The sequence below is a fragment of the Chiloscyllium punctatum genome, chromosome 29 (assembly GCF_047496795.1).
Source record: "Chiloscyllium punctatum isolate Juve2018m chromosome 29, sChiPun1.3, whole genome shotgun sequence".
Classification (NCBI taxonomy): domain Eukaryota; kingdom Metazoa; phylum Chordata; class Chondrichthyes; order Orectolobiformes; family Hemiscylliidae; genus Chiloscyllium; species Chiloscyllium punctatum.
Genome location: NC_092767.1, coordinates 59,870,811 through 59,892,081, shown reverse-complemented (window position 1 = coordinate 59,892,081; position 21,271 = coordinate 59,870,811). Strand labels below are relative to the sequence as shown.

The 21,271-nt window shown below is 45.6% G+C and overlaps 1 protein-coding gene across 3 annotated transcripts in view; it reads right to left on the bottom strand.

Annotated features, from left to right (window-relative positions):
- Positions 1-21,271, bottom strand: part of capns1b (calpain, small subunit 1 b) — a 64,530-nt gene that overhangs the window by 23,018 nt on the left and 20,241 nt on the right. For all 3 annotated transcript variants that reach the window (XM_072549198.1, XM_072549195.1, XM_072549196.1), the window contains exons 3-5: positions 11,048-11,066; positions 8,577-8,669; positions 939-996 (exon numbers count right to left, since the gene is read on the bottom strand). In XM_072549198.1, coding sequence (XP_072405299.1) covers positions 939-996; positions 8,577-8,669; positions 11,048-11,066 — 170 coding nt within the window. The remainder of the gene's footprint in view (positions 1-938; positions 997-8,576; positions 8,670-11,047; positions 11,067-21,271) is intronic.

Here is a 21,271-nt window from a genome sequence, read left to right as displayed (position 1 = left end):
CTGCTCATCACCAAGAGAGGGCAATAGACACCAGAGGGACAGACAGAACCAGGGAAACCAACATCCAGGGAACCAGCCTTTAAAACATCCCAATTCCAGGATAACCAGCCCTCCGAAAGCAGAGTTTGATGCCTCACCAACTGATGTACCAGTCAGCACAGGGACAATTAGACACAGGGCAAAAGTGAGGATTGCGGATGCTGGAGATCAGAGTCTAGATTAGAGTGGTGCTGGAAAAGCACAGCAGGTCAGGCAGCATCCAAGCAGCAGGAAAGTTGATGTTTCGGGCAAAAACCCTTTATCAGGAATGAAGGCCTGACGAAGGGCTTTTTCCCGAAACGTCGATTTCCCTGCTCCTCGGATGCTGCCAGACCTGTGATTTCCAGCACCACCCAAATCTTGACTCTAAAGGGGGAACTTATCATCTGATCTGGATCTCAACACACACACACACACAAAAAAAGTACAAATTAAAATGCTGCGCAGGATTATTCAAATGCTTTCCAAGAGTTAAGCTGTGGCACAGACTCCTGTTCTAGAGAGTTTAGCTTGTGGGCAATTCAATTGATATTAAAAGGACACAAATTGTGAGAAATTACTTCAGCTTATTCTGGAGTCCAGGAGCAAGAGGCAGTTGTATTTAAAAACAAAATTGGAGCTACACCTTTAAGAAATGAAATGACATAAACACTTCTTCATCAGCTGGTACACATTTGGACCTCTCTTCGAGAAATGACAATTGATGGCAAACCAAATTGCTCATCTTTAAACCAAGATGGTTAAATTTGTGTTAGCCCTTGATATTGAGGATGAGGGATAGAATTAGGTCTCGGTTCTGAGACTCTATGTTGCTGATCCCTACAAAAGCAATTTAAATATAATTGCATCACATGAAGACAGTGTCAAGGCCATGAGAAATACTAAAAGCCTATACTTACGTCTGCAGACAATCTTGTTGAGTATGTTCTTCAGCTCAACAGGACTCACCTCCATGTCCTGCAAAGAATCAAGACTCTTAGATCACAACAGAATCACTCAACAATTCACTAAGGTTCCTCTGACAACACCTTCCAAACTCACAATCTCTACCATCTCCAACATTAAGGGTAGCAGGTGCATGGGAACCCCATACCTTGCAAGTTCCCCTCCAAGCCATGCACCATCTTGACTTGCAAGTATATTCCTGTTCCTTCATAGTCGCTGGGTCAAGATCCTAGATTTCCCTCCCCACTGGCATTGTGGGTCTACCTACAGCAAAAGGACTGCAGTTGTTCAAAGGGACACCTCACCACCACCTCCTCCAGGGCAGTAACTACTGGCACAGCCAGAAATATCCATGTCCCATGTGGGAATAAGAACTATTTCAATTCCATTACTTTACAGGAGGAACAGAAAGATCAAGCTGCAAGATTTTCTCTTAACTTAAGACATTGCGGTTTTAATGTGAAACAAGTCACCCTGTTCTCTTCCAATCCTCTAATGTCAATGAGAGGTCATTACGAGCTGGAAAATGGGTCAGGATCATTTCTCACATTGTAGCCAATAGCTATATGGGTTTCATGCATTGAAATATCAAATAGCAGCTTCTGGGTTGAGTTGAGTCCATCTTGCTTCAATGGCTGAGCCTCAATTGTACAGCAACAGAGAGTCTGTTCCTCTCCTCTGTTTGCTTGGTTCCCTTACCAGTCAGTGCTGACCACCACACACCATTCACTGCCAAAGGGTGGAATAGCAGCTCCTTCTCAGACAGGTTAAAAACAAGGATTGCAGATGCTGGAAACCAGATTCTAGATTAGAGTGGTGCTGGAAAAGCACAGCAGTTCAGGCAGCATCCGAGGAGCAGGAAAATCGACGTTTCAGGCAAAAGCCCTCATGATGAAGGGCTTTTGCCCGAAACATCGATTTTCCTGCTCCTCAGATGCTGCCTGAACTGCTGTGCGTTTCCAGCAACACTCTAATCTAGAAGCTGCTTCTCAGACACAGAATGTATAGAATTGCAGTGAAACCTCGGGAGTTCACCCCAGAACACTGAACAGTTCTGGAAACCTAGAAAATAGGCAGAGGTGGCCATTTAGCCCCTTGACCCTGTTCCGCCCTCAACATGACCATAGCTGATCATTCAACTCAGTCCCCCGGTTCCTGCTTCTCCCAGTACCTTTTGATCACTTTAGCCCTAACAACTATTCAACATCTTCTTGAAAACATTCAATGTATGGGCCTCAACTGCTTTCCATGGCAGAGAATTCCACTAGGGGCTCCACTCTCTGGCTGAGACCATTTCTCATCTCTTCGCCCTTTCCCAGGGACACAGCAAATCACTCCACTGTGTGGGCAGCAATGGGAACATTGCTAGAGAGGTTGCTTTATTGCAGCAGCTGAGGAGCAGAGGCAGGAGAAACAAGGACCCACTCCCAACTCCTGGTACAGTATTGGACAGAGCAGCGAGGGCTGCAGCCCTGCCAGCCCTACTTTGAAATAGTTTAAGGTGGATAAATCCCCAGGACCTGATCAGGTGTACCTGAGAACTCTGGGAAGCCAGAGAAGTGATTGCTGGGCCTCTTGCTGAGATATTTGTATCACTGATAGTCACAGGTGAGGTGTCAGAAGTCTGGAGGTGGGCAAACGTGGTGCCACTGTTTAAGAAGGGCAGTAAAGACAAGCCAGGGAACTATAGAATGGTGAGCCTGACCTCGGTAGTGGGCAAGTTGTTGGAGGGAATCCTGAGAGACAGAATGTACATGTATTTGGAAAGACCAGGACTGATTAGGGATAGTCAACATGGCTTTGTGCATGGGAAATCATGTCTCACAAACTTGACTGAGTTTTTTTGAAGAAGTAACAAAGAAGATTGATGAGGGCAGAGAAATAGATGTGATCTATATGGACTTTAGTGAGGTGTTTGACAAGTTTCCCCATGGGAGACTGATTAGCAAGGTTAGATCTCATGGAATAAAGGGAGAACTAGCCATTTGGATACAGAACTGGCTCAAAGGTAGAAGACAGAGGGTGGTGGTGGAGGGTTGTTTTTCAGACTGGAGGCCTGTGACCAGTGGAGTGCCACAAGGATCGGTGCTGGGTCCTCTACTTTTTGTCATTTACATAAATGATTTGAATGCGAGCATAAGAGGCACAGTTAGAAAGTTTGCAGATGACACCAAAATTAGAGTAGTGGGTAGCGAAGAGGGTTACCTCAGATTACAACAGGATCTGGACCAGATGGGCCAATGGGCTGAGAATTGGCAGATGGAGTTTAATTCAGATAAATGTGAGGTACTGCATTTTGGGAAAACAAATCTTAGCAGGACTTATACACTTAATGGTAAGGTCCTCGGGAGTGTTGCTGAACAAAGAGACCTTGGAGTGCAGGTTCAAAGTGGAGTCACAGGTAGATAAGATAGTGAAGGAGGTGTTTGGTATGCTTTCCTTTATTGGTCAGAGTATTGAGTACAGGAGTTGGGAGGTCATATTGCAGCTGTACAGGACATTGGTTAGGCCACTGTTGGAATATAGCATGCACTTCTGGTCTCCTTCCTTTCAGAAAGATGTTGTGAAACTTGAAAGGGTTCAGAAAAGATTTACAAGGATGTTGCCAGGGTTGGAGGATTTAAGCGATAGGGAGAGGCTGAACAGGCTGGGGCTGTTTTCCCTGGAATGTCGGAGGCTGAGGGGTGACCTCATAGAGGTTTACAAAATCATGAGGGGCGTGGATAGGATAAATAGACAAAGTCTTTTCCCTGGGATCAGGGAGTCCAGAATTAGAGGGCATAGGTTTAGGGTGAGAGGGGAAAGATATAAAAGAGACCTAAGGGGCAACTTTTTCCACACAGAGGGTGGTATGTGTATAGAATAAGCTCCCAGAGGATGTGGTGGAGGCTGGTACAATTACAACATTTAAGAGGCATTTGGATGGGTATATGAATAGGAAGGGTTTGGAGGGATATGCCGGGTGCTGGCAGGTAGGACTAGGTTGGGATGGGATATCTGGTCGGTGTGGACAGGTTGGACCGAAGCATCTGTTTCCATGCTGTACATCGCTATGACTCTATGAAGCAGTGAAACCAAGCTACAAGTCTGACATACAACGCCCAGAGTCTCACATATGAGCAGCAAGTGGAATTGTTGCTCAACTCCGCATGTACCAGGCCCTGTCACACACACTCACAGGCTGGTTCACACATGCCAAAGCCATTATCAAGCAACTATGCATATACAGGCCTGTAATTTCCAGTCGGACCCAGCAACTCTGGTTTGAAGTGTTCCAGTGGTCAGATGGTGAGATTTATAATTGCGTGATGGTTGGTCATGTGACACGTTTGAACAGGAATAGCTCCCTTTTACGATAAAATGTGTCTTCCCACATCCAACTGAACTTGGTTTAATATCGCAAACGGAGCAACTCTTTGCAAATGAAAATCCAGCAAGGGTCTCCCAGGGAACCAGGCTGCACCTTCAGGTCAACTCGTGAATGCCTGTTATCGTTCATACGTTTGCAGTCACTTAACTGCGATAATCCTGATGAAATCAGGTTTGGGAGGTGATATTTACTGCACTACAAAACAAAAATGTATTTTTTAGGCATCAAGTCATGGTGGGGTGATGACCTTGTGGTATTAGACCATAAGACAGGAGCAGAGATTCGGCCATTAGGCCCATTCAACGACAGAGCAGACTCAATCATAACCGATAGGTTTTTCAACCCATTCTCCCGTTTTCTCCACATTAGCTTTGATCCCTTGGGATTCAAGAACTTATCTATCTCAGCCTTAAATATACTCATTGACCTGACATCTACAGCCTTCTGTGGCAATGAATTCCACAGATTTTAGCTCATCTCCGTCTTCCCTTTATTCCAAGGCTGTGTCCTTGTTTCTCCTGCCAATGGAAACATCTTCCTAACGTCCACTCTGTCCAAGCCATTCCGTATTCTACAAGTTTCAGATACCCCGCTCCCCCATCCTTCTAAACTCTGCCAAGTCCTGGAGTCCTCAAACATTCCTCATATGTTAAAGCTTTGCAACCCTGGGATCTTTCTTGTGAACCTCCTCTGGACCCACTTCAGGGCCAATACGTCTTTCCTGAGGGATGGGGCCCATAATTGTCCCTAAGCTATAACACCAGAGACTCAGATAATGATGGGGAGACCCAGATTTAAATCGTGCCTGGCAGATGGCAGGATCTGAATCAATAAACGATGACCATGAAACCATTGCCGATTGTCCATGCGACTCCAGATCACAGCAATGTGGGTGACTCTTAATTAGGGTCAGGCTATAAATTCCAGCTTATCCTTTTAGGATAAAAAAAGTGTCACATGACCAACTATCATGATTTATAGGTCTTACCAACTGCCTGGGAATGAACGTAAATTTTTTAAAAATTGGCAGACTGGGTTGCAACTTGAGCCAACTGTTTCAGCTAATACTGACTGATAGGAAAACAGACAATACTTTAGTTTTGGTAAAAACAATGACTGCAGATGCTGGAAACCAGATTCTGGATTAGAGTGGTGCTGGAAAAGCACAGCAGTTCGGGCAGCATCCGAGGAGCAGGAAAGTCGATGTTTCGGACAGAAGCCCTTCATGAGGAAGGGCTCCTGCTCCTCGGATGCTGCCTGAACTGCTGTGCTTTTCCAGCACCACTCTAATCCAGAATATTTTTAATCATTGTTCTTTTAACAGGAAATGGGACATGCCTAATCTTCCTTGAACTAAGCAACTGGCTAGGCCAGTTCAGAAGGCAGTTAAGAGTGAACCGCTCCTCTATGGGTCTGGAGTCCCATTTCAGCCAAACCAGGTAAGGGCAGCAGTTTCCTTCCCTCAAAAGGACATTAGTGAACCAGATGGGGTTTTTTTTGACAATTAACTGTGGCTTCAAAGCTGCTATTTGAGACCAGCATGATCCTTCAGATTTATTAATGGAATTTTATTCAACCAACTGCCTCGGTGGGATTTGAATCCATATCTACAAAGCATTATATGGAGGAGCCGGTGTCGGACTGGGGTGGACAAAGTTAAAAATCACACAACACCAGGTTACAGTCCAACAGGTTTATTTGGAAGCACACTAGCTTTCGAAGCGCCACCCCTTCATCAGGTAGCTCGTGGGGCAGGATCATTAGACAGTTCTACTATCAATTTGTGTCTTATATTTCCAAATAACCCTGTTGGACTATAACCTGGTGTTCTGAGATTTTTAACGACAAAGCGTTAGACCGGGCTTCTGGGGTTAGGCAGATGCTGGAGATCAGAGTCAAGATTAGAGTGGTGCTGGAAAAGCACAGCAGGTCAGGCAGCATCCGAGGAGCAGGAAAATCGACAAAAGTCATTCATCAGGAATGAGGCTGGGAGCCTCAAGGGTAGAGAGATAAATGGCTTCTGGGGTTACCAGCTCAGTGACATAACCACCGTGTCACCACTGTATGGCAACATTGGATAGAATGAGTTTTGTAAACCTTTCCAGTGATAACTTTGTGCATAACATCCAAGTGTGATTACACATGGAGGTTTATGAGCCAATTGTTAAACCTATCATTGGTTAAGTTTGAAGAAAAAAAACACGACATTTTAAAATAAATCACATCTCTACTTTTACCAATTTGTTTCTCAGAATTAGGTGACACTGGGTTTGGCATGTTCCAGTCTCTCGAATCACAGGAGAGTAATCCAAAAGTAGGGACACAGCAAGCATCTGTTCTTTCAGCTGTGCCTTCACAGGTTTGTGAGGAAATAGTCACAGGCTGATCTGATGACTCACATTCCAAGAAAACATATTTGAGTCAAGCATAATTGCACTTTCAGTGTCCTGACCCCACCCTCCAAACTAAATGGCTGCATTGTTGCTGTAAGTTACAAAATTTCAAGTTGTTAAAATGACAGGAGTACATTGGCAGGGTAAACGGCAACAAGCAGCATAAGTGGGTGGCCTGCTCCCGAATCCCTACTTAACAACAAGTGAGAGGTGCCATTTTCTTAAATTTAAAATTCAGTTATGAAACAGGGATGTGACTGGCTACTCTAACATTTGTTGCCCAAACCGAATTGTCCAGAGGGATGTAAGAGTTAAACACAATGCTGTGGGTCTGGAATCACACTTGGGCCAGAACAGGGAACGGTGGCAGCTTCCTACCCCAGAAGTTATTAGCGAATGATAAGAGTGTTTAATGACACTAACAGAACACAATTAGGCCAGGTTTTAATCCAGATTTCTACTGGGTTCAAACTTCATTGTCTACCAAGGTAGGATTCAAACCAATGTACTCAGAATGCTCAACGCGAGAGACACACACGTACATAGAAACCACTTGCAATCACAGAAGCATCCAGTGACCATAAGGCTGGTTTCCTGTTGCTGAGCCAACTTTGGATCCAAGTCACCAGCAGTATCCGATGGGATCTCATTTTTCTGAATAAACTGTCATGCAACCTTATCAAAAACCCTTACTAAAATTCACAACGGGAACAGCTACAGAACTATCTTCATTGTTACTTCCTCAAAAAGTATGATTCAGTTAATAAGATACAATTTTCTGTTAGAACTGTGGTGGGAGGAACATGCTGATAATCAAGCTCCACGTCTGCCTCGGTCACATCATTAATACAAATACTTTGGTTTGGTCATGGGGCAGGGGGCAATAGAGAGGGAGACGGAGGGGGAGGAATGCTTCCCTTTATGGAAGGCCATTTAAAAGTTAGAAGTCTCCCATCTGGATAAAAGGTGAGGGGGAAATGTCTTCTCAGACAGGCATCAGTTTAAGAAAAAGCAAAGTGGCACGGTGTCCCTGAATCCGATCGGCCATGACCTTACTGAATGGTGGAACAGGCAAGGACCTGAACACCTCCAGCAGCTCCTAGTCCTCATGTCAGCCTCTTGAGCAGCCTTGACTGATGTTCCTCTCCAAATTCTCTCCTCTTTAAAACCTTGGCGGGCGGTACAACCAAAGGACCCTTTACCAATAGGGGGCGGCACAGTGGCTCAGTGGTTAGCACTGCTCCCTCAGTGCCAGGGACCCAGGTTCAATTCACCTTTGGGCGACTGTGTGGAGTTTACACATTCTCCCCATGTCTGGGTGGGTTTCCTCCAGGTGCTCCAGTTTCCTCCCACAGTCCAAAGATATGCAGGTCAGGCGAATTGGCCATACTAAATTGCCATAGTGTTAGGTGCATTAGTCAGGGGTGAATGTAGGGGAATGGATCTGGGTGGGTTGCTCTTCAGAGGGTCAGTGTGGACTTGTTGGGCCAAAGGGCCTGTTTCCATATTGTAGGGAATCTAATCTAAAATGTCACCTGCTTTAAACACAAGCTCAAGTTTAAACCTCAGCCAATATTCAATATGTAATTGAGTTAGATGAAAGTAAACACAGAGTCTCCCAGATGCAGGGGAGGTACAATGAAACAAGACATTATCACCCAAATTTATAATTCACAACAGAGAGTGTCGACTCTCCTGCTCTTCTGATGCTGCTTGACCTGCTGTGCCTTCTCCAGCTCCACATCTGATCGACTGTGCCCGACAGAGGGTAAAACATAAAAAGTTCAGAACAGCTCACAAACAGGTGAACATGTCCCTGTAACACTTACATCTCCAGCCAGTTGCTTGAAGATCCCTCGGAACCTTCGCTCCTCCTCGTTCTCGTAGGACTCAATCTGAGAAACATGGCGGGGTTGTTCAGCCTAGGAAACAGGCAACAGATGGTTAGTAAAACCCAAATGACAGGCCCTTCATAGGGCTGTCAAAACAAACAGACTAGAATGTTCTCTCTCATTGTCAAAACTCAGAGGCATTTAGAGCTGGTTTTAAAAAAATGGACAGATATAATACAAGAGGTGCTTGCCAACTCTGGCTTGACAGGGTCCTGTAGGGAGTCACATGACCTGCTCACAAGCACCCAGTTGAAGATATCTGGTTTTAAAAATGTGAACAGGAATCCTAGGGGCATGACATGCTGCAGATTATCACTCAATAATTCCTGAACTATCCCAAGGATGGTTCACCTTGACACATGACAGTGGACCAGTAAATGGTCAGGCCGTTTGCAAACAGCAGATTGCCTAGAGAGAGTGAGGAAGAGAAGCAATAAAGGTTTTCCAGATCGAGATGGCGTGAAGAGAGCACACGTTTCAATAGACAGGAGGAAGCACATTTTTGGACAAAATTATTTGAAAGACAGGAGAGAAATAAATGATAATTTCATAACCTATGAAATAATAACCACAGTATCCAACAGAATAGTAAATAATCCCTGTATCTCAATCTCCTCTTACACAAGAGCACAATATATCTTCCGATTACCCCCTTTCCTGCTAACAAAAAAAAACAAATTTCCCCACCTCGATCAGAACTATTCATTTTTCCTCTAGCCAATCACCTTAACTTTCTCAGCACCAAGAATAATCCTGGCACCCGGCGCCAGGTTGACCTCCGGAGGGGGGGGGGGGGGGAAAAAGAGGCACGGGCGCCAGTCGGCCAGTGGACAGTCTTTTGGGTTCAGCGGGAAAACAAAATGATGAACAGGAGGGTCAGAGGTTCTGTTCACTCGGAGACCTGACTCTGAGGAAGCTGGAGCAGTGTCAAGGACTATGTGTAAGTAAAGGGTGACTGGTGACAGGTTACCAGTATCCGTGGAGTTATTTCAGTGGTGATGAGAGAAAGGTACACTCCTGGAGAAAGTCACTCAACAGTCATCACTGAGTAGGGGTAAACATTTCTGGCATCATACAATTATTTGAGAAGCTTAATTCATTCGACCCTGCCATCACAGACCAGACCCAGTAAAAAGAAAAAAAGAAAATAATAAAGAACAATCCTGGTTTCCCTATGTGGCTGAAGGAAAAGGCAGCTTAGCACCATTGTGCTGTCTTTCTACAGTTCCCAATGGAACCCATGTTTGGGTGGAACCCTGTGTTCCTCATATCTCCTTCATGCTCAGTCTATCATGCCCTTTCTGGGAATCTTAGCTGCAGTTTGTTAATTGGTGAATGAAAGGACCAAGATTTTACCCAGACCGGACTCACCAACGTGAAATGAGATGCTTCCCTGAATAGTTGATGTCATTACACTCTAACACAGAAGAATTCACATAGCACAGTGCAAACACTTAGGCAACTGTACTCCTCGTTAATGGCATTATGGGTCTACAGCACATGGACAGCAGTGCTTCAAGATGGCAGTTCACAGCCACTTTAAGGGCATCTACAGATGGCAAGCAATTGCTGACCCACCCAGTGATGACCACATCCCATTTAGAACTTGCTTTTTAAAAAAAAAATTCAGTGTCACTGTTAAACATGTATTTGTAACGGTTGGGTTTATTTTGCCATAAGACGAGGGGACACACACACTGTCGCTTCTACATTCAAGTGAACAAATTGGCTTGACACGAGACTAACAATATCATTCAGATCCTAACCAATTGCAAGTTCCTATATCCACTAACCCTATCAGGCTTCAATTGCCTCCTCTACAAAACAAGCCTCTGACAATTCAGTGAATTTAAAGTAAATAAACAGCAAACTTCAGTAAATGAGATTTCTAACTTCCAATGGGGAGAATTGAGTGATACTTTTAAATCAATATAGTTATATTTAATGAAATACTTTTGAAAAAGTATCACATGCACATAAGCCAGCTGTTCCTAGCATACTTCCAGCTAAACATTTGTATGGTTCCAGAGATTGCTTCCACATCTAGACATCAGAAAACTCTTGAAGGCATTACCTCATGCTGAGACATGCATTCACAGCCACTAGTTGTTCTCCAACAGAATTCAACCAAGGAGTTATTCTTCCAGCCTCAATATGGGCACTGAGCATTGATGGCTTCAGTCATACTGTACCATTCAATGGTCACTGGAGACAGGACAATGCAACCACCATCCTAGCTGATTCCCAGTGGGCTACAGCAGTAAAGACAACTTGCTAAAACTCTAATCAAAAAGGGAATCTGGGGTCACAGCTTAACTTTGAAACAAGTAATACATTTAACATTTAGTTTAAATAAATCAAATGCAGTTTTAATTGATTTTAAACCAAGAAAGATTCAAGATACTTACTGGGCCAGCTACCATTTGTCTGAGGGCGAAACATAAGAAAGAGCAGAAAAATAAAAATTAACATGTTGTAAACATGAAACATTTCCAAACAGATTTGAGATATGAAACTTTAACCAAAGTTATTCAATCCAGAGTTCATGCTCCAGACTATCCGTCTCCCATTCTTGGGACATTGTGCTTCAGCTTTATTGAAACGTACAGCACAGACCCTTCGGTCCAACCTGTCCATGCCGACCAGATATCCCAACCCAATCTAGTCCCACCTGCCAGCACCCAGCCCATATCCCTCCAAACCCTTCCTATTCATATATCCATCCAGGTGCCTTTTAAATGTTGCAATTGTACCAGCCTCCACCACTTCCTCTGGCAGCTCATTCCATACACGTACTACCCTCTGCGTGAAAAAGTTGCCCCTTAGGTCTCTTTGATATCTTTCCCCTCCACCCTAAACCTATGCCCTCTAGTTCTGGACTCCCTGATCCCATTGAAAAGACCTGGTTTCCCCCGAATAAACAACATGTCAAAGTCCTCAAGTATGCTACATTCTGTGGACAACCAGCCTCCAATAATCGCTATTAGAAACCTCTTCAACTTGCCTAAGTATGTTAACTCAAACATCAGTGCAGAAATATGTGCACTCAAAACCATCCTATTACAAGTTTCATACAGCAGTTACTGAAATTGCTCCAAATTTAAAAAAAGATTAGTAATCTGACCATAGACATTTATAGAAGTAGGACAATAATTAAACACATTTGGGATATATGCCTCACTGACCCCTCGTCTAACTGTCCTGGTACACCTAAGAAACCAAACAAAAACCAGAACTACGGCTGCCAAAAATCTGGCAGAAATAGCTGGAGAAACTCAGTAGGTTCGGGAGCATCTGTGGAGAGAAAATAGACTTAACACTTATGCCCCAATGATCTTTCTTCAGTTTTGAAACACTGACTGTGCTCTCTCTCCACAGATGGTACCTGACTTGTTGAGTTCCTGCGGTCACTTCTGTTTTTATTTCTGTATTTCAAGGATCTCTCTTCAGCAACAGTTATAATACATCAAAAAACATTTTTACATCAAAAATGTTCTCTTATGTGCAACCTGTATTTCTATGCTGCTAAAGAAGTGGCCTTTTAAGTGACATAAAGGAAGATGGTCATCTTGTAAACATTGGTTCAAGTTACAGGTTCATTTCTAACCTCCAGGACCTATGTCTCAGCTCTCCACTCGGTAACTCGACTTTCTGACCCTACAGACCTCAATCACTAAGAATAATTGACACCACTCCCTTTGCCATAACCCTTAACACTGGTGCCCTGCAAGGCTACATACTCAGCCCCCTACTGTACTCCTTATACACTCACAGTGTTTTCAATTTCCACTCGGACTCCATTTGCAAGCTTGCTGATGACGCTGCCATTGCGGGTCAGGTCTCAAACAACGACAGAACAGAATACAGGAAAGAGATGGAGTTCTTCAAAAGGCATGGGGTGTAAAGATAACAATCTCTTCATCAACGTCAGCCAAACGAAGGAGCTGGTCATGGAGTGAAGGAAGTGGAGTGGAGTGGAGGGCACACCCCCTGCACTGAGGCGGAGATGGTCAACAGTGTCAGGTCCCTGGAGTGATGATCAGTTACAAATCTGTCCTGGTCCAGCCATGTCGACACAACGGTCAACAAAGCACAAAGTCTCTACTTCCTCAGGAGGCGAAGGAAATTCATATCTCTACAACGACTCTGATCAATATTTATCGATACATCGTAGAAAGCGTCCTATCTAGATGCAACACAGCACAGTATGGCAATGCTCTTCCCAAGACTGTAAGTAACGGCAGAGCATCATGAACAAGCCCAGTCCATCAAGCAAACCAGCTTCCCATCCACTGACTCCACGTAGATCTCCTACTGCCTCGAGAAAGCTCAGGAATGTGGGATGGGCGCGGTTTAGAGTGATGGGCTGTCTTTTTACCTCACAAATGACACTTGAAGTGGAACATGAACCCACTGATATACAGATGGTCAACACTCAACAGTACAGGCAATGTGGCAAATTTTGATGCATTTAAACTTGCTATGAGTAAAATGTAATAATACATAAAGATGACATTTAGATTAGATTCCCTACAGTGTGGGAACAGGCCCTTCAGCCCAACCAGTCCACACCGACCCTGCAAAGAATAACCCACCCAGACCCATTTCTCTCTGACTGATGCACCAAATACTATGGGCAATTTAGCGTGGCCAATTCACCTGACCTGCACATCTTTGGACTGTGGGAGGAAACCGTAGCACCCAGAGGAAACCCACACAGACACGGGGAGAATGTGCTAACTCCACACAGACAGTCACCCAAGGCTGGAATCGAACATGGGACCCTGGTGCTGTAAGGCAGCAGTGCTGACCACTGAGCCACTGTGCCGCCCTGGTCTCATTTAAGAGAATGTTAGTTTCATTTGCAAAAGGTAGCAGGATAGGAGGTGAGCTGATTATTTTTCTCTGCACATGAGTTAAGCCCAATGGTACAACTGCCCCATTCTGTTGGCCAGTTGTTCAGACTCGAGTGACAGGGAGAGGTCGCGAAGGAAAGAAAATAAAAGGGTGAAATAGGAGATAATTCAAAAATAAACTGCGCATAGTAAACCAGAAACTGTTGAGAAAATTCAGCAGATCTGGAAGGAAAATGGAGTTAACATTTCAGGCCCAGTGACCCTTCTTCAGAACGGATTGTAACCAGGAAAATGATGGCATATAGGTTGAAGATGGTGTTGTGATGGTGGGACAGTCCGAGCAAAAGGAGATGAGTAAACAAGAGATGGAGGCAGAGAGTGAGAAAAAGAATGAACAACAGTGAGTCAGACAAAGGAATGGGTCAAAGTCAGCCTGGGGAAATCAATAGCTGCTAATGGCGACCATTAGTAACTGGCAATGTGCCGTGCGTGGTAGCAGCCCATGTGATGATAAGGCCTGGTGTGGTGAGGTTGGGCTAAGGACATAGGAGAAGGTGCTCAAGCCCGAAAATTAATAAACTCCAATACTGAGCCCTAAAGACTGCAGACGCCCCTAGTCTAAAATAAGATGTTGCTCTTCTGCTGCGATTATAATTCAGCCCACTTTTCAATTCAGAGATTGTCACTTGGGATCAACTGGTCAAACCAGAAATTCCGTAGAAACCTAACAACGCAGTAAATCTCCAGGGTGGGGACAAAGTAGAGGAGGGTAAAGTACTTGAAAAAGTGATTTGCCCACTCCCTCAGTTTGGCAGTGGCGAGTTACCCACCCCACACCCTGCCAACGGTCTGACCTGCTCTCGTGAAATGGACCTTCAACCAAGGGTATCTGCTATCTAAGTAAACTGCATAGCTCAAAGTGAGATGGCAATGGTCTTTAACAGGGAGGGAGATGACGGGCAGGGTCAGTGGTTCAAATTCACACTCCAGTACATCTCTGGTGAGCTTTTATGGTGAAAGGCAGGAGTCATAGAGATGTACAGCATAGAAACAGACCCTTCGGTCCAACCTGTCCATGTCGACCAGATATCCCAACCCGATCTAGTCCCACCTGCCAGCACGTGGCCCATATCCCTCCAAACCCTTCCTATTCATATACCCATCCAAATGCCTCTTAAATGTTGCAATTGTACCAGCTTCCACCACTTCCTCCTGCAGCTCATTCCATACCCATACTACCCTCTCCATGAAAACGTTGTCCCGTAGGTCTCATATCTTTCCCCTCTCACCCTAAACCTATGCCCTCTAGTTCTGAACTCCCCGACCCCACGGAAAAGACATTGTCTATTTACCCTATCCATGCCCCTCAATTTTGTAAATCTCTATAACGTCACCCCTCAGCCTCCGGCACTCCAGGGAAAACAGCCCCAGCCTATTCAGCCTCTCTCTATAGCTCAAACCCTTCAACCCTAGCAACACACTTGGAAATTTTTCTGAACCCTTTCAAGTTTCACAACATCTTTTCAATAGGAAGGAGACGAGAATTGCACACAATATTCCAACAGTGGCCTAATCAATCTCCTGTACTGCCGCAACATGACCTCCCAACTCCTGTACTCAATACTCTGACCAATAAAGGAAAGCATACCAAACGCCGCCTTCACTATCCTATCTACCTGTGACTCCACTTTCAAGGAGCTATGAACCTGCACTCCAAGGTCTCTTTGTTCAGCAACACTCCCTAGGACCTTACCATTAAGTGTATAAGTCCTGCTAAGATCTGCTTTCCCAAAATGCAGCACCTCACATTTATCTGAATTAAACTCCATCTGCCACTTCTCAGCCCATTGGCCCATCTGGTCCAGATCCTGTTGTAATCTGAGGTAACCCTCTTCGCTGTCCACTACACCTCCATTTTTGGTGTCATCTGCAAATTTACTAACTGTGCCTCTTATGCTCGCATCCAAATCATTTATGTAAATGACAAAAAGTAGAGGACCCAGCACTGATCCTTTTGGCACTCCACTGGTCACAGGCCTCCAGTCTGAAAAACAACCCTCCACTACCACCCTCTGTCTCAGAAGGAATTGAAGAAATCCTCTCCCCCACCATGGGAGAGGTCTGGAAAGCACTGTCTAGGAGGTGAGCTGTGATGGGTAACCTCACAACCTGTAATAGTATTTGGATGGGTACTTGAAATTCAAGGCTACAGAGCTAGTTGCTGGAAAGTGGGACCAGTGTAACAGTCACCAGGATATTACTTGGGCTGGAAGGTGTGTACCATCTGGAGAGATTGAGATGGTTTTCCTTAATTAGAGACAAAAAAAAGTGAACCTGCAGATGCTGGAATCTAAAACAGACAGGCAGCATCTAGAGGTGCAGCCCTGAAGAAGGGTTACACCCGAAACATTGACTTCTCCACCTCCTGATGCTGCCTGCCTTGCTGTGTTCCCCCAGCCTCCTGATGCTGCCTGCCTTGCTGTGTTCCCCCAGCCTCCTGATGCTGCCTGCCTTGCTGTGTTCCCCCAGCCTCCTGATGCTGCCTGCCTTGCTGTGTTCCCCCAGCCTCCTGATGCTGCCTGCCTTGCTGTGTTCCCTCTCCCTCCTGTTGCTGCCTGCCTTGCTGTGTTCCCCCAGCCTCCTGACTGTCTATATTGTTTTCCTTGGGGCAGTGAAGGTTGAGAGGGGACTTGACAAAGACTTGAGGGGTGATGATAGGGTGGATAGGAAGGCACTTTTCCATTAGTAAAAGGGTCAATAACCAAAGATCATAGATTTAAGGTAAGAGGCCAAAATGTCAGTGGGAGTCTGGGGCTCACTGCCTGAAAGGGCGCTGGAGGCAGAAACTCTCGTAACACTTCAGTACTTGTTCCGTTGCAGTGTCATATCCTCCAGGACAAGGGCCAAGAGATGGAAAATGGGGTGAATAGAGTCAGATCTTTGACCAGCATAGACCTGGCTGAATGGCCTCATGCTGTAAATGTCTGATTCTGTGATTCTGCGAACACTCCATTGTTTTGTAACACTAGACCATGATGCAGTGTGGTGGATATATATCCTTTTGACTGGCCACAGCTTCATTTGCAAAACTATGATAGCATTATGCAAATTTAGAACATGTTCAGGAAGAATTCAGGAGCTGGAAGTTTTTACTTGCACCTGTAATAAAACACAATCATGCATATGGAATAAGTGCTGATTAAATAATCGATTTGGAGCTTGTCGACGCAAGCTTCATTCTGAGGGGGTTGGAAGAATGAACATAAATCTGCTTGAGGGAGTGAGTTTATGGCTTACTGTCGGTGTTTAAATCCTATGATTTATTTGTCACGAGTAGCACACGGCAGGATCGAACAAACAATGCAGTCATGATCAAACAGCAATATGGTAATGATCTAATCTGTGTTGATGTTGGCTGGGGAATTGGCAGGATGCCCTGGAGTGGTGGTGATGGTGCCATGGTATCTTTCTGGAAGAAAAGATGGAGGCCTAGCTTTTGGTGCAGCGTTCATTGAATCACACCGACCAGAAGAGGCTCTTTGGCCTATCGAGTCTGTACTGCCAGAAATACATAATCTACACTATTTTAGAGTCCAGCATCTGCAGATTTATTTTTTGTCTCTAATCAAGGAAAACAATCCCAATCTCTCCAACTGGCACAGACCTTCCAGCCCAGGTAATATCCTGGTCAATCTCCGTTGCATCCTCTCTCATTTAACCTCATCCTTCCTATAACCTCAAGATCAGAACGACATGCAGTATTCCAGCTGTGACTTAACCAGCATTTTATACAATTCCAGCCTAACATTCCTGCTCTTGTATTGTGTGTGTCATGGCTACTAAAGACAAGTATCCTGAGGATTTCTTAATCACCTTATCTGCTACCATCAGGGAACTATGGATATGCACATCAAGGTCCCTCTGATCTTCATTACACTCCAGGATCCAAACATTCCAAATGTCATCCCTCGCCTTGTTAGCCCTCCACAAGTGCATGAGCCCAGAGTTTTGTCAGATTGAATTCCATCTACCACCACTGTGCCTGACTGTCCTGTCAGTTGTGGACAATGACAGTCTGACTGGTGCAGTGTCAAACACCTGATGGGAAAAGCTGTCAGGACCTGTCCTCCACTGAGCTATCGTGTCACTAACATCAGGGAAGGGCTCAGCAGCTCATTACAAGAAAAAAAAAATGTGGAAGAACCAACCCTGTTAAAAGTCACACGTGCTGATGGAAGAGGCCGAGTTACTCATAAGTGCACACCCATCTTTTAATTGTTGGCACAGGGGGGCCCCCCCTTGTGGTGCAGGAGCAGTGCTTCTGCCTCTGGACTAGTGCTGCCTGGCTTCAAGTCCTATCTGCTCCTGAAGAGAGTGTAATAATATCTGAAAAATAGGTTAATTTTTTTAAAATGCAACATTCCCACAGATATTCCCAGGCTGGATACTGCACGAGGACAACTTTCCTGCCCATTTCCTCACCTTCTTACCCCAGTGACTTCATCGAAAAATAGGAGAGTAGGCCATTGGGCCCACCACCTGCCCCACAATTCAATATGATCACAACTGACTCTCTATCTGAATGCCATACTCCCACGTTCTCCCCATACCTCTTGACAGCTTTAACAATCAGACCTCAATTTCAGAAAGACATTGGTTCAGTGACTTGACCTCTACAGCATAGACAATTCCACAGGCTCACTACCTTCCCAGTTAAAGACATTTCCCATCATCCCTAAAGGCCTACCCAATAGCCTGGGACTGTAAACATCCAAGCCAGAGGACCCTGCATCCAGTCAGTCCAGGCCTGTCTGAATTTTACACATCTCAATTATTTCGTCCCCACCGCCCCCCCCCCACCATTCTTCTCAATGTTGGTGAACACCAACACCAGCCAAACCAATCTCACTTCCTGTAATCCCAGAAATCAGTCTGGTGAACCTTCACTGTACACTCTCCATGTCGACTATGTCCTGTCTTTGGGGAAAGAGACCAAACCTGCACATAGTTCTCCAGGTGTGGTCTCACCAAGCCCAGTAAAGTTACAGTAAGGTATCGCACTCCTTTAATTGGATCCTCTTGTAATGAAGGTCAAAGGGCGACTTGCCTTTTGAACTGTTGCTGCTTTGAGTAACTATTGTACAAGGACATCTAGGTCTCTTTGTGCACTGATATTTCTCAACCTATCACTATTTTAATAATGCTCTGCTATTCTGTTTTGTCATACTGAGGTGAATACCTTCACATTTATCCATCTATCCACCAAGCATCTGCCCACTCAATCAACTTGTCTAAATTGCTTTGAACCGTCTACATCCTCCTCATCATCACTCAATTCCTTTTTGCGTCATCAACAAACTCGGAAATATTACATTTGATTTTCCCAAAACAAATAAGTCAGATCATTGAAAATAGCTGGGATCCAGGTACTGATCCTTGTGGAACCCCAGTTGTCACTGCCTTTCCCCTGAAAATGACCCACCTATTCCTGCAGTTTCCTGCTTACTAACTCATTCTCAATTAAAGGCCAGTACATTACCACCAAACTTAAGTGCTTTGAAATTCTTATGCAGGACTTTAATCATAGGGTTTTTGCAAGGTTTGTAGCTCAGGTTGAGGTTTAGGGTGTAGGTTTACTCGCTGAGCTGTAGGTTTGATATCCAGACGTTTCATTACCTGGCTAGGTAACGTCATCAGTGGCAACCTCCAAGTGAAGCGAAGCTGTTGTCTCCTGCTTTCTATTTATATCTTTCTCCTGGATGGGGTTCCTGGGGTTTGTGGTGCTGTCATTTCCTGTTCGTTTTCTGAGGGGTTGATAGATGGTATTCCGATCTATGTGTTTGTTTATGGCGTTGTGGTTGGAGTGCCAGGCCTCTAGGAATTCTCTGGCATGTCTTTGCTTAGCCTGTCCCAGGATAGGTGTGTTGTCCCAGCCGGGATGGTGGTTTTTATTCCTCGGTGTGGAGGGGGGAAAAAGAGGGGAAGGGAAAGGGGGAAGGGAAAGGGGGAAGGGAAAGGGGGAAGGGAAAGGGGGAAGGGAAAGGGGGAAGGGAAAGGGGGAAGGGAAAGGGGGAAGGGAGGGAGGGAGGAAGGGAAAGGGGGAAGGGAGGGAGGGAGGAAGGGAAAGGGGGAAGGGAGGGAGGGAGGAAGGGAAAGGGGGAAGGGAGGGAGGGAGGGAGGGAGGAAGGGAAAGGGGGAAGGGAGGGAGGGAGGAAGGGAAAGGGGGAAGGGAGGGAGGGAGGGAGGAAGGGAAAGGGGGAAGGGAGGGAGGGAGGAAGGGAAAGGGGGGAGGGAGGGAGGGAGGGAGGAAGGAAGGAAGGGAGGAAGGAAGGGAGGAAGGAAGGGAGGAAGGAAGGGAGGAAGGAAGGGAGGAAGGAAGGGAGGAAGGAAGGGAGGAAGGAAGGGAGGAAGGAAGGGAGGAAGGAAGGGAGGAAGGAAGGGAGGAAGGAAGGGAGGAAGGAAGGGAGGAAGGAAGGGAGGAAGGAAGGGAGGAAGGAAGGGAGGAAGGAAGGGAGGAAGGAAGGGAGGAAGGAAGGGAGGAAGGAAGGGAGGAAGGAAGGGAGGAAGGAAGGGAGGAAGGAAGGGAGGAAGGAAGGGAGGAAGGAAGGGAGGAAGGAAGGGAGGGAGGAAGGGAGGGAGGAAGGGAGGGAGGGAGGAAGGGAGGGAGGAAGGGAGGGAGGAAGGGAGGAAGGAAGGGAGGAAGGAAGGGAGGAAGGAAGGGAGGAAGGAAGGGAGGAAGGAAGGAAGGGAGGGAGGAAGGAAGGGAGGGAGGAAGGAAGGAAGGGAGGAAGGAAGGAAGGGAGGAAGGAAGGAAGGGAGGAAGGAAGGGAGGAAGGAAGGAAGGAAGGAAGGGAGGAAGGAAGGGAGGAAGGGAGTCGTGCCTTTTTGTGGCTAACTGGTGTTCGTGTATCCTAGTGGCTACCTTTCTTCCTGTTTGTCCTACGTATTGTTTGTGGCAGTCCTTGCATGGAATTTTGTGACGACGTTGGTTTTGTCCATGGGCTGTACTGGGTCTTTCAAGTTTGTTAGTTTTTGTTTGAGTGTGTTGGTGGGTTTCTGTGCTACTACGATTGAGGGGTCTTAGTAGTCTGGCTGTCATTTCTGAAACTTCTTTGATGTATGGTAAGGTGGTTAGGGTTTCTGGCTGTATTTGGTCTGCTTGTCATGGTTTGTTCTTGAGGAATCTGCGCACTGTATTTTTTGAGTATCAGTTCTTCTCGAATACGTTGTATAGGTGGTTCTCCTCTGTTTTCCGAAGTTCATCTGTGCTGCAGTGTGATGTGGCTCATTGGAATAGTGTCCTGATACAGCTTCGTGTGTGTGTGTTGGGATGGTTGCTGGTGTAGTTAAGTATTTGGTCAGTGTTTGTCGGTTTTCTGTATACGCAGGTTTGTAGTTCTCCGTTGTCCATTCTTTCGACTGTGACATCCAGGAATGTGAGTTTATTGTCGCTTTCTTCCTCCTTGGTGAACTTTATGTTGTGTGAGGGTGTTAAATGTCTCTTCTATCTTGTTTCGTTTTGTGATGACAAAGGTGTCATCTGTGTAGCGGACCCAGATTTTTGGTTTGATGGTTGGTAGGGTTGGTTGTTTGTTCTAGTTTTTACATTACCGCTTCCGCTATGAATCCTGATAGCGGAGATCCCATGGGAGTGCCATTGGTTTGTTTGTAGATTATGTTGTTGAAGGTGACGTGGGTGGTGAGGCACAGGTCCACTAGCTTCATGATGTTTTCGTTGGTAATGTGATCGATGGTGGTTGGGGTGTGTGTGATGGT